Genomic DNA, 11,479 nt, shown 5'->3' with positions numbered 1-11,479 from the left:
GACTCCTTTCTCTGCCTTCTCGTCGTGCTATCGGTCTGTGGTTGCAGGGTGCGTCACACTCCACTCTCATTTCCTCACACACACACATTGCAGTCACTCGTAAGCATGTGACACAGGACCGGATCGGCCAAGTCTCTGATCTTCAAGGCGATCGCCCCGCAAGCCCTTGTCCCGAACGTCGTAGCCGAGGTTCTGCGGCCTGAGCACGGGCAGACGGAGGCGCCCGCCGCGCTCCGGGAGGCGATCAACTATCACCCGCGCGAGACAAACGGCGACCTCAAGGGCTTGATGACGGCCGGCACCGCCTCCTGTGCGCTTCTCATTGAGCACCACCCTTCCTCCCTCTTCGCCACCCACTCGTTGCTGCGTGCCTGCGCTCTTAGGCGTCATGAACAAGCTCGTCGCTCACCCAGATCTGTGGCGCCTCCTTATGTCCGTCCCTGAGGGCCAGGAGTGGGTTGCCAACATCGAAAAGTCGAGCTCGCCGGCCGAGCTCTCCGCCTGGACCAAGTTTTGGGACGCCGGCGAGGAGGTCGCCAAGGGCACCGGTGTCACCGACATCAAGCGCATGCACTTTATGATGTCGCTGCTGCTCATGACGCAGCACGAGTCGGTCTTGCGCATGGCTAAGATGGAGGACAAGAACAAGAACGGCCTCTTCGGCCGTTTCCTCATCACCTTCTACGAGAAGAACGCCTTCGACTTCTCCTCCATTCTCGGTGCCGACTACAAGGACCTGCTGTCGGACGAGGGCAAGCAGAAAATGGCGCCGCTGATCGGCGCGCTCACGGAGCGGGCGATGAAGCTCCTCATGGCGGCGTGGGTTGCGGACGAGTTCCCGCCGCTCTCGGTCCTCTCAGCGTATCAGGAGCAGACGCGCGACACGGCTGCGCGGCGGGCCGAGGCGGCGGCTGCGCAGCGGGCCGAGGCGGCGGGCGAGGAGGGCGAGGAGGGCGAGGAGGCGGCGCAGGCCAGCGAGGAGGACGAGGAGCCGACCGCGTCGCAGCTCTCTGCGGCGGGGGCTGACTACAGCGTCCTCAACTACGCGGACATCAACAATGGCACAGGCGTGCAGGGGGTGGACCGGGCGCCGCTCTCGGAGGAGGGGCAGGAGGAGGAGGGCGAGGACACCGTCCCCCCTCCGAGCCTCACCTCCTCCGGCCGGTCGTCGTTGGGCTCCTCGCGCCGCTCGTCGTTGGGCGCCGCCGACGGTGCGCCGCCGCCGCAGGAGTCGATGGAGATGCAGAGGAAGCGGTTCGCGACGGAGACATCGACCATGATGCCGGACGTTCCCGGTGGCGCGCACGCCCTCCTCGTCGCCGCACTCGAGTGCTACGACAACGAGTACATGCGGCAGAGCAGCGGCCCCGACGGGCCAGGCAAGGCCGGCTACGTGGCCGCCGCAGGCAAGGGTGGCACACACATGCTGCGCCGCTGCCCCACGTTGGCCCGTCTCCGCAAGGGCGCGGAGCTCCTTTCGATGCTTCAGGGCGTCCGCCGCATGCCTATCGTCGACTCCGACGGCGGCCCGCTCTTCCTCAAAAAGCTGATCGCGGCCATGCAGGAGCGCAAAGACCTCAAGCTCGGCTGCGACTATCTCGCCGGGGACCCCAACGGCGCTGGGCTTGTGGCCACCGTCGACCGGGCGTCCACGTACCTCGCCTTCATCACCGGGCAGTTGCTTCTCAAGTCGAGCTACGCCGCCGTGGTCGCGGGCAAGGACGTGCTGCCTCCGGTCGCCAACGTGCCGTCGGTCGTGGCCGTGCCGACGTCGGCAGCGGAGGCGGGCGGACAGGGGTCCGCCGGCCGGACGCCTGGCCCCGCCACCGACATGCTGGGGCGCGCTCGCAAGATCATGGTCACCGACAGCTTTTTCGTCACGCCGAGCGAGTTGCCCAAGCACTGCACCCTCGAGCAGTTTCGCGAGGCGGCCGAGCACCTCGAGAGCAACGGGCTCGCGCTCCTCTTCTCTGAGGTGATTGGCTTTGGGCCGGCGCAGAACATGGTCACGCTCCTAGGACATGGCACCATGATCCGCACCGGCTGCAAGGTCACCTTCGTCGTCAAGATGCTGTCCTACGTGGGCTGCGACGAGAGCCTCGCGCGGGCGCATCTCTCTGCCGCCGAGGCCAGCGACTACGACGCGCTTCTGCACCAGTCGACCGGCGTCGCTCGCACGGCCAAGGAGAAGATGCTTCGGCTGCTCACTTACATGGCCTCGGTGGCGGCGCTGGCTGGACGGCTCGACACGCTCGCCGAGCCGGGCGCCATCCGATCGGCGGCGCTCACGGCGTACCAGTTCTCGGGCGGCTCCCTCTCTGCGCTGACCACCGCCGCGCAGAAGCTGACGCAGCGCAACCTCGACGGGAAAAAAAGGCGGGCGCTGCTGGAGGCCAAGGCGAAGAACGAGGCGCTGGACCGGGTCCTAGGCGACGCCTCGGAGCTCAAGAAGCTGCACGAGGCCACGCTCCAGGCCGCGCAACGCCTGCGGCTCGCTGCCACCTCACATACCCGCCAATCCCGCCCACCTCGCCAGCCCGCCGCTCCCATGTCTCCACGTCCCCAGCAGTGCCCGCAAACTCAGCCCTGATGCGCCCTCTCAGCTGGCCATCCTCACCAAGAAGAAGCTCGAGCCGGCCAAGTACTCGAGCCTGGAGCTGCTCCCGCACGTTGAGGTGCCCTCTGAGCCGGCGGGGCCCACCACCTCTACGGATGATTCCTCTGGCAAGCGGGCCAAGGCTGCTGGGGACAACGACGACTTCACGTAGTTCTGCGTCAGCCTGCGCTGCCCGGGCGGGTGCGGTCTCGGCGCTCGCCGGCGCGTCCTCGCGCCGCCAACCAGCGTCCTCCTCAGGCGACAGGAAGCTGGGCGGAGCAACCCCGTTTTGGCGCGGGGCGACGGCTTTGGGTGGAGTCTAGTCGGCGGCATTGTGTGTGGTGCTCTCCGAACGGACTCTGCCGGGGTCTTGGGTTTGGAGAGAGAGAGTGGGAAGTGGCGAAAGAGGCGATGAGTGGCGGTCGCGGCGGTGTATATGAGGTGGAGCGACCACCCACATGAACACGTCTTTACATGAAATGGCGTTACATGACATTTGCAAGCACATCCCGCCGACGAATCAGAGAGAGAGAGGTTTTTAGCAATACCAGAGAATTAGATTTTTCCCTTGATTTTCCGCCGCTCTTTTCCGTGTCAAGGCGGGAGCGACACATTTTCTGCTGCGAAGCTAAACTCTTCTCGGACGGACGAAAGGAGTCTCGCCTGTCCTCCCTGCCGAAGAGGAGAGCAGACACAGGCGATTCAAAGGTCGCTGCTCCCTGAGACGGCACAGTCTGGCCGCAGCGACGCGTGCCGCGAGCGAGAGGCTGACTCGGAAGACACAGTCGAGGGCTACTGTCGGCAAGCAGTCGGCGGCACTATCGAGTGGCTAAAGTGGCTGAAGGCCAAAGCCGCTGCTCCAGGGCGTCGAACGCGCGTCGAGCCGCAGCGGCATCCGACCGATGGTGATGCTCGGCGGCGCCGGTGGCGCCTACAGAGACTTCTTCCACCCGGAGAATGACGACGCCCTCTCGGTGCGAGCACTCTGTGATCAGACCGCTGAGCTCGGTGCGATGCTCTATAGCTCGATGCTGCGACGCTGCGGCGTACGGTCACCGATGCTGATAGCTGAGGCAAGGTACCGAAGCCGAAGTGTCCGGCGCAAAGTTGCGGATTTGCAGTAGGGCCTGCTTTGTACCACTGCGCGGTTTAGCAGGAGTGCCGCGAGATTGAGAGAGCACTCCCAGCACTCCAAGCACTGCAGAAGGATTTGGGCGCTCTCGTAACGGGTTTGTGTGTTAATGACACATTCCTGGTGACAAAGTTTTACGCGGTACAAAGAACGACACCGTGACCGGGAGCGGAGCTTTCAACTCACACGCACACACTCTCTCGGGCGCGTGCCCTCGCCAGAGACGCCATACTCGCGTGTCACGCGTCGGTCACTTGCTGCGCTTCTTCGCCTGCGCCTGCTTGCGGCGCTCGCGGAGCACTGCGCGGCGCTCTGACGCGGCCTTGACCCGCTTGCGCCGCCACTGCATGTACTGCTCCTCGTGCTTCTGGCGCCAAGCTTGGTATGTGGCGGACTCCAGGTCGTACGCCCGCTTGCCGCTCAGCAGCAGCCGAGCGAGCTCGTCACGCTCCTTTGGCCCAATTACCGTGGCGTCCGCCAGGCCGTACGCCGCGCGCATGCGGCGCACCTCGATGATCGGCTCCTCCATGCAGTCCTACAGTACGCGGCACGAGGGCAAAGGGGGTTGGTCGGGCGGTTACGAGACTGGAGCGTTAGGCATGGGAGAGGGTGCGCGAACCGTGCGGATGGTCCGCTCGTTCTTGAGCCACACCATACGGTGTACAAAGAAGGTGGCGTTCGAGATGGCCATCTCGTTGATGATGTGCTTGAGCAGGCCCAGCCAGCGGAACAGCTGCTCGCTCGACTCCGAGTTTTCGAACTCGAGCAGCTCCTGCAGCTCGACCCGCTCTTTGCCGTCAAAGCCCACCGGCAGCCAGTCGAGCGTGGGGTTGGTCTGCGTCATGCAGAACGTGTCGTCCTCCGAGTGGCACTTGAAATGAAACTGGTCCACGATGATGGCCTTGTCCAGGATGGCCGCGAACAGCTCCATGGCGGGCGTGTCGGGCTGGCCCGCCCGTTGCTGGCGCATGCGCTTCAGGTTGGCCAGCATGCTCTTCTTGAAGTGGCAGGCGTCGTCCTATGGCGGAAGGGCGAGGCACACTCTGCGGGCGGCGTGTGGACGCGCTACCCCTAGACTCGAGTGTCGAGAGGGCGACGCGCAGTGCCTGGGCGATGACTCGCACTCGCTTGAGGAAGTTGGGGCAGGTGCGGAAGAGGCGAGCGACAAAGTAGATGCTCTTGGATATCGCCTCGCTGTTTTTGAACCAAGACCAGTCGACGCACTGGTTGCACGACGTGTTGGCTGCGAGGAGCCCGCCCATGTGAGTCTTGTAGCCGCCGACAGGCTCGCCCGCCTGCACCGACTTGACGTTCTTGCCGCACGGAGACTTGAGCAGCTCCAGCATGAAGTCGCCGGGGATGGTGAGGAGGTCGTCACCGGAGGCGGGCGCTGGGAGCTCTGGCGGGATCGGCGCCAGCTCGGTCGGGCGCCACTCCCCCTCGAGCTTGCCCTGCAGCCGCTCCAGGTAAGACGGGAACGGCACTGCCCTTTTCTCGCAGTCGAGGAAGAGCGTGATGAGGTCCGGATGAATGCTCGACTCGCACTCCTCCGTGTCGCCCTCCGGCGACCTCCAGCCAAACCACTTGATCCAGTACGTTTGCTCCCCGAGAGGCTGCAGCGTGCCGCGGCGCAGTACCATGTCGACCTGCCACAGATCCTTCCCGATCGGCGCCGCCAAGGCCGCCCCTTCGTCCGTCGGGTCCTCGAGCGCATTGTCGACGTCTGAGCCGTACGCCCTTCTCATCTCACGCATGCCGACAACCTTGCGTCTCGGCTGCGAGGCGCCGCCGGCTTTGGGTGGCGCTTTGGGTGGCGCTTTGGCTGGCGCTTTGGCTGGCGCTGCGGCTGGCGCTGCGGCTGGCGCTGCGGCGGTGAGGACTCCGCCTGGCCGCTTCTCCTTGCCGCCAGGAGCGCGAGACACGGAGCCCTTGGCCGTGGCGGCGCGTGCCGCCGCACTGGCCGACCTCGCCAGCGCCTTCTCCTGGTACGAGAAGGATCGGTCCTTGGAGGATGCCCGCAACTGGCGGCCGCCCGCCGTCATCTTCCCCGGCGCGGCAGCCTCTTCGACGGCCTCGGAGGCGACGGCGGCGGGGGCGGGAGCGGGGACGGGAAGGGAGGCGGGGGCGGATGCAGCCTCGCCGTTCGAGGGCTCCTTGGTGATGCCTTCGCCACTCTCACCGCTCGCGTCACCCGACTCACTACTCTGCAAAAGCTGGAGCGATGAGGCAAGCGATGCGTCCAACGGCGCCTCTCGCTTGTCGCGGTTGCGCTCGGCGCGCGACTCCGAGTCGCCCTTCCGCTCACCGCTCTCGTTCAGGCACGCAAGGCACACCCTGGAACGGGGGTCGGTCACGTTGCCAAAGCAGCCCTCAGTGGTGTAGGCGGTGCTGCCGGGCAGGATCGTCTTGTACTTGGTCTCCACGCAGCAGACGTCGCAGCTCAGCTTGTGCAGGCCGTCGAACGACATCATGAAGCAATACCCCGGCCTCGTGCAGCACGTCTCATGCGACTGGGCAAAGCGGCGCCGAAACTCCTCCCGCCCCTTGTAGCCCTGCCGCCGCAGAGCCTCGTACAGCCGATCAGTGTCGACGAGCTCGGTGTATTGGACTCGCTCCTCGACAGGCACGCCAATGCGCCGCTCGTCGTTGAGCAGCTCAAACGTCCACCACGCCAGCTGCAGGTTTTTGCGCTCCCGATCGCTCCACACATCTGGCGACTCGGCTCGATCAAATGCGCGGCTGCGCAAGATCTCCTGCAGACCGCGGTTGGACATGCGCGTCCGTTCGCTGGCCACCGTCAGGAACTCGAGCAGCGATCGGTCGAAGGCTGTGCTGCAGCCTGGAGGAAAGTGCCACACATCGCCCCCTGCCGCATCCTCCTTGAGCCGCGTCTGGGGACCGGCTGGGAGCGGTGAAGCCGAGTCGGCGGCCGCGACAATATCGGCACGAGAGTAGGTCCATGAAATGGTCGAGCACTGGTGGATCGTGCCGCAGGCGCCGCAAATCTTCTGAAGCTCGACGCCCGGAAGTGACGCCGTGTCGAGGAACCGCACCTGGAGCTGCTCCCCATTCTTTGGCACTGCCGAGGCCAGTTGCAGATCGGCGCTTTTGCAGCGAGCACACTCCGTGTCGTTTGGCACCAGGAGCACAACCGCTCGCCGCACATGGCAGGCTGTGCTCTCAAAATCGGGCAGCCTCGTCCTCGCCATGATGGCAGCGTTTCGGACGTCGACCACGCCCACAAAGCCCAGTTGCTGCAGTCGTAGTTTGCTGTGCTGCCACACGACCTGGCTGAGCACGGCTGCATCCAGATTGGCCGCCGAGGGTGCGACGACCGAGCGCCATATGTCGCAGAATGCCAGCAGCTTCGGTGCTGTGTCGAGGAGCCCAAAGCCCTCTGCGATGCCGTCCCCGGGTGCGGGTTCGACAGGCGTTGGCTGGTGCGATGCCATCACAGCCCTCGAGGCCTCCGCAGCCCTGCCCTCGCGGCGAGAGCCCAAAAGGCGCTGCGCCGAGTTTGGGCGGATGAACTCCTTTTACACGGGACTCGTACCTCGGAAAAAATTTATTCACCGAGCCCTCCGAGCCCTCCACACCCCTCCGACCTCTCCGACCCCTCCGACCCCTCCGACCCCTCCGACCCCTCCGACCCCTCCGACCCCTCCGACCCCTCCGACCCCTCCGACCCCTCCGACCCCTCCGACCCCTCCGACCCCTCCGACCCCTCCGACCCCTCCGACCGAGCCCTCCGAGCCCCCCCACCCAGCCCTCCGACCCCTCCGAGCCCTCCGACCCCTCCGACCCCTCCGACCCCTCCGACCCCTCCGAGCCCTCCGAGCCCCCCGAGCCCGGCTCGGTGGCTCGCCCCTCCGAGCCCTCCGGGCACTCCATCCCTCATGAGCCCTCCCGAGCCCTCCCGAGCCCTCCCGAGCCCTCCAGCGCCACCCTCGTGCCTCTCTGCCCTCCGAGCCCTCCGAGCCCTCCGAGCTCTCCACCCCTCCCGAGCCCCACCCCTCGCGCTAGGGACCCTCTTGCCGGAACACCCTCCGAGCCCTCCAAGCCCCCCGAGCCCTCCAGACCCCTCCATCCGCACAGCCCCTCCGGCCCCTCTAGCCCCCTCCGACCCCTCCAGCCCTCTCTAGCCCACTGGACCCCTCCTACGCCTCGCTTTTGGCCAGCCCTCCAAGCCCCCACCCCTCCTGGGCCCTGCCGCCTGACACCTCTATCGGTGGAGGGCTTTAGGTCACGGTCCACACTCCCGCCCTCCCGACCCCTCCACACCCCTACAGCGGCACCCCTACCCCTCCCGCCGTTTTAGGGCCTCCTGACCCGCACTCCCCCTTTTTCCACTGCCCCTCTTTTGTTACCCCCTCCGCGCCGTTCTTCCCCCTTTTTCGCTGCCCCTCTTTTGTTACCCCCTCCGCGCCGTTCTTCCCCCTTTTTCGCTGCGCCGTTTCGCACTTTTTCCCCGTGTCATCACCCCCAAACCCACATTCTCGGCAGCCCCCCCCCCCTTTGGTGTCCCCCCCCCCCCCCTCGACCCCTGAGCCCTGAGGACCCTATCCAGTCGCTCAAGTGCTCAAGTGGTGCACACGCACGACTTTTCTTCATATCTGGGGCCTCCGGCGCCAGTGCGAAGTCTAGTCGCCCTAAACCACCCCGCCCTCCGGGCATACTCCGAACTCCCACACGACAACACACGCGCGGCCGGCGCCTCTCATGCCCTTCTCCACGCACACCGCGTGAAAACTGCGCGTACGTCCCCGCGCGCACGCAAACACGCGCAGCGCCATTTCAGAGCTGTGCCATGTGCGTCTGCCCTGTGCTGGCGCCCCATGGCCGTCCCGCGCCGCCCGCACCAGCTGCGCGCCCCTCGCACTACCAGAGCTAGCCGCATATCCACTCACGCCGCGACGCGCGCGCCGCAGCACACCTCACCAGCACACCTGCGCCTTTTTGCGCCCTGTCAGGCTCTGCAGACTGCTTCTGGCATCCCACAAGCGGCTGTACTAGGACGCGCCGCGAGTGCGACGGCACCGCGCAGGCCCAGGCGCGCACGCACGCCCGCACGCGCGCTCGCTCATCCGCCCAGTCTGCTGTGCACAGCCTGTCAGCCTGCCTGCACACACAGCATACAGCACCATGTGCACGCATACGCTTAGACGCAGCCCGCACCCCACTACAATAGCCTGCCTCACGCCTCACCACGCCGTCTCGCGCACACCGCCAGCAGCCCGATCAGAGAAACTGCAGCGCGCGCCTCTGCACGCCTGCAGCTTCTCTGCATTCTGAGACCTTCTCAATCCACCCCGCCGCCGCGCCTCCCCGGGCACACACCGCAGCAGTGAAGATGTGAGTCAAAGTATGGGATATCGACCGAGCCCGCGCCTGCCGCACACGTTTCCGTTTCTTTTTACTGCCATAAGCATAAAAAGAAAAAACACCAGGCGAAAATCGTTTAACAAAAATAGCAGCAACGATTTACAGCAGCGTCCTGCCGTGTGTGTGTAGCACCGACGCAGACGCACCCCAGGCACTACACTACGACGGCTAGGCAGACCTCACCAGTCCGATAAGGATCAACTGGAAGGTTGAACCTCGAGCTTAGACAGAACGGGCGCGACAGACTCCAGGGGAGATCGCGCTCTACTCGGGGCACCAAGGAGGAAAACCGAAACCGTTTGGGTGCCCCACAAAACCCAAACGCTACAACCTAAAAGTCACACCTCCCCCCCACGTCCCCCCCCCCTTGGGGACGTAGCGCACGCCCTTACTCGGAGAGAGTGGGGGGGGAGGGGGGGTGGGGGAATAGGAGGAGCCGTCGAGCTCGGAGTAAGGTCCACAGTAGAGAGACAGGCATTTAAGGCGTAACTTCACCCTCGCTCACCTTGAGTATATCTAGGCGCCCTGGTGCAGTCGGTCTTCGGATCAGCGGCCAGCTTCCCATCTAGGGCAGGGAACCCCCAGCGACGCTAGTGTGGCCTACGGTAGCCTCAGCTTGTACGCGATCCCGGGGCAGGGGGGTGTGGACTCTAGAGCTCCAAGAAAGGATAGGGAGAGGAAGGGAGATTGGTGTGCCGGTTTTTCGCGTTAGGAATTTTTTTTCTCAAGTGGTGCACTCCCCTTCACCGTGGCCGACGGCGACGCGCTCGGCGCCGCCTCTCTGCTCACACAACCGACGACATCGTGACGCTCTGTGGCGGCTTCCTCGGGCCCGCATTCGGATGACGCGCTCGATGACAAACTTGAGTCGGTGGCGTCGCTTCGCCTCAAGCTCTCCAACGAACCCATGCCACGCTTGGTGGCGTGGTCGAGCTCACGCCGCCGCCGCCGCTGCAGCAGATAGGCTGCCAAGGCCAGGAGCGCCACGCCCAACATCGCCATTTCTGCAATGCGTGCCCGGCTTTCCGGTACAAGGGGTGCTGCAGGAGCAGGTGGGGGAGGGCCCGCCGCCGCTGGCTGGCGGTTGGACTGACGCGCGCCGCGGCGTGCCCCGTGGCGGCGGTGGCCAAGGTTGGACTGACGCGCGCCGCGGCGTGCCCGGCGGTGGCGGCGATGAAAGGAGCGGCTGTGGTGACGGCGGCGGCGGCGGCGGCAGCGGCGGCGGTGGTGGCGGCGGCAGCGGCGACAGCTGGGAAGGTGGCGGCGGCGGGCGAGGCTGCAGTAGTGACTGCGGTGACTGCGGCGGTGACAAGTGCGGGGACGGTGGCGGGCGCGGGGGCGGGTGTTGAGGTGGAGGAGGCGGCGGCAGGGGCGGCGGCCGAGGCGACGGTGATGGTTGTGAGGGAGGCGGCGGCGGGGGCGGCAACGGGGATGGCGGCGGAGATGGTGGCGGAAATGGTGGCCACGGCAGTGACGCGGGCTGCGGCTGTAGCGACGGTACAGGCGGAGACAGGGACGGCAGTAGCGACACCGATCGCGATATGTGGGCTATAGGCGGCGGCGGCAACGGATCGAGGCTGTGGATGCGAAAGTCATCCACCCGGACATTGTCGATTCGCATCTCGTGTTGACGGACAGCTGCAGCAAACGCTCGGGAGCGGATGCCCTGCAGCACGTCGGAAGTCTTTACACGTGGCGAAGAAATTGCCACCGAGAAACCGCCCCCTCGTCGAATCAGCCGCACCGCCGATTGATCAATATCTGGAGGCAGAGCGTCTCGCAGCATCGCAGTGAGATCCTCCGAGGTGAGGTGGGCGATTGAGAGCAGCGCGCGACGACCCAGCGAGGAGTTTGGGACCACATCAAATGTAATCTCGACGACCCTCACCATGGTTTCGAGGGAAGGGGGAAGGGGGGGGTTGGTCTGCTGTGCTGCCGGGAGCGGCAGCGGACCCGGCTCGGGCCCCGGCCAGTTTGACCAAGCCACAAGCGCGAGAAGGGAGAAGCTCGCGAGCAATGCAAATCGCGGCGCCGCGCTGCTAGTGCCGCGACTCGTCGCAAAGTGCCGTGCTTTTGGTGTGCCCACCTCCCAGCCATCATCCAACCGCTGTGCATGCGAAACGCCATCAGCGAGCCAGCGCCTCTGGACTTCCAGGGCGGAGCCGCGGGAGGGTGCCTTGCAGCCCGCTCGTGCCGACTCTCGTGTGAAGAAGGGGCGGAGCGAAAGAGGGGGTCATCGATGTGGAGCCGAGTGGAGACCATATGTGTCTGTCTTATCAACGAAAGCCGGCGGCGACCAGCGGGCGGCAAAACTACCCTGAGTGCCAAACAAAGGAAGAAAACGCCGCGCTCCCCCCGCGGAGGCGGCC

At 65.7% G+C, this 11,479-nt stretch overlaps 2 protein-coding genes across 2 annotated transcripts; both read left to right on the top strand.

The window, feature by feature from the left end:
- Positions 1-388: 388 nt before the first annotated feature.
- On the top strand, positions 389-2,768 carry EMIHUDRAFT_104409 (hypothetical protein; the record flags this gene model as incomplete). Its single annotated transcript, XM_005764509.1, has 2 exons — positions 389-2,422; positions 2,604-2,768. The coding sequence occupies 2 exons, from the start codon at positions 389-391 to the stop codon at positions 2,766-2,768; spliced, it is 2,199 nt and encodes a 732-aa protein (XP_005764566.1).
- Positions 2,769-3,256: 488 nt separating this feature from the next.
- EMIHUDRAFT_357491 (hypothetical protein) lies at positions 3,257-8,065 on the top strand. The gene is given in 3 exon segments (XM_005764508.1): positions 3,257-3,744; positions 7,579-7,634; positions 7,645-8,065. The coding sequence occupies 1 exon segment, from the start codon at positions 3,505-3,507 to the stop codon at positions 3,718-3,720; it is 216 nt and encodes a 71-aa protein (XP_005764565.1). The 5' UTR covers positions 3,257-3,504; the 3' UTR covers positions 3,721-3,744; positions 7,579-7,634; positions 7,645-8,065.
- The last annotated feature ends 3,414 nt before the right edge of the window (positions 8,066-11,479 follow it).

The sequence above is a fragment of the Emiliania huxleyi genome (genome assembly GCF_000372725.1).
Source record: "Emiliania huxleyi CCMP1516 unplaced genomic scaffold EMIHUscaffold_59, whole genome shotgun sequence".
In the NCBI taxonomy this organism is placed as follows: domain Eukaryota; phylum Haptophyta; order Isochrysidales; family Noelaerhabdaceae; genus Emiliania; species Emiliania huxleyi.
The sequence above is the reverse complement of the archived record's forward strand: the minus strand, read 5'-3'. Positions and strand labels throughout refer to the sequence as shown.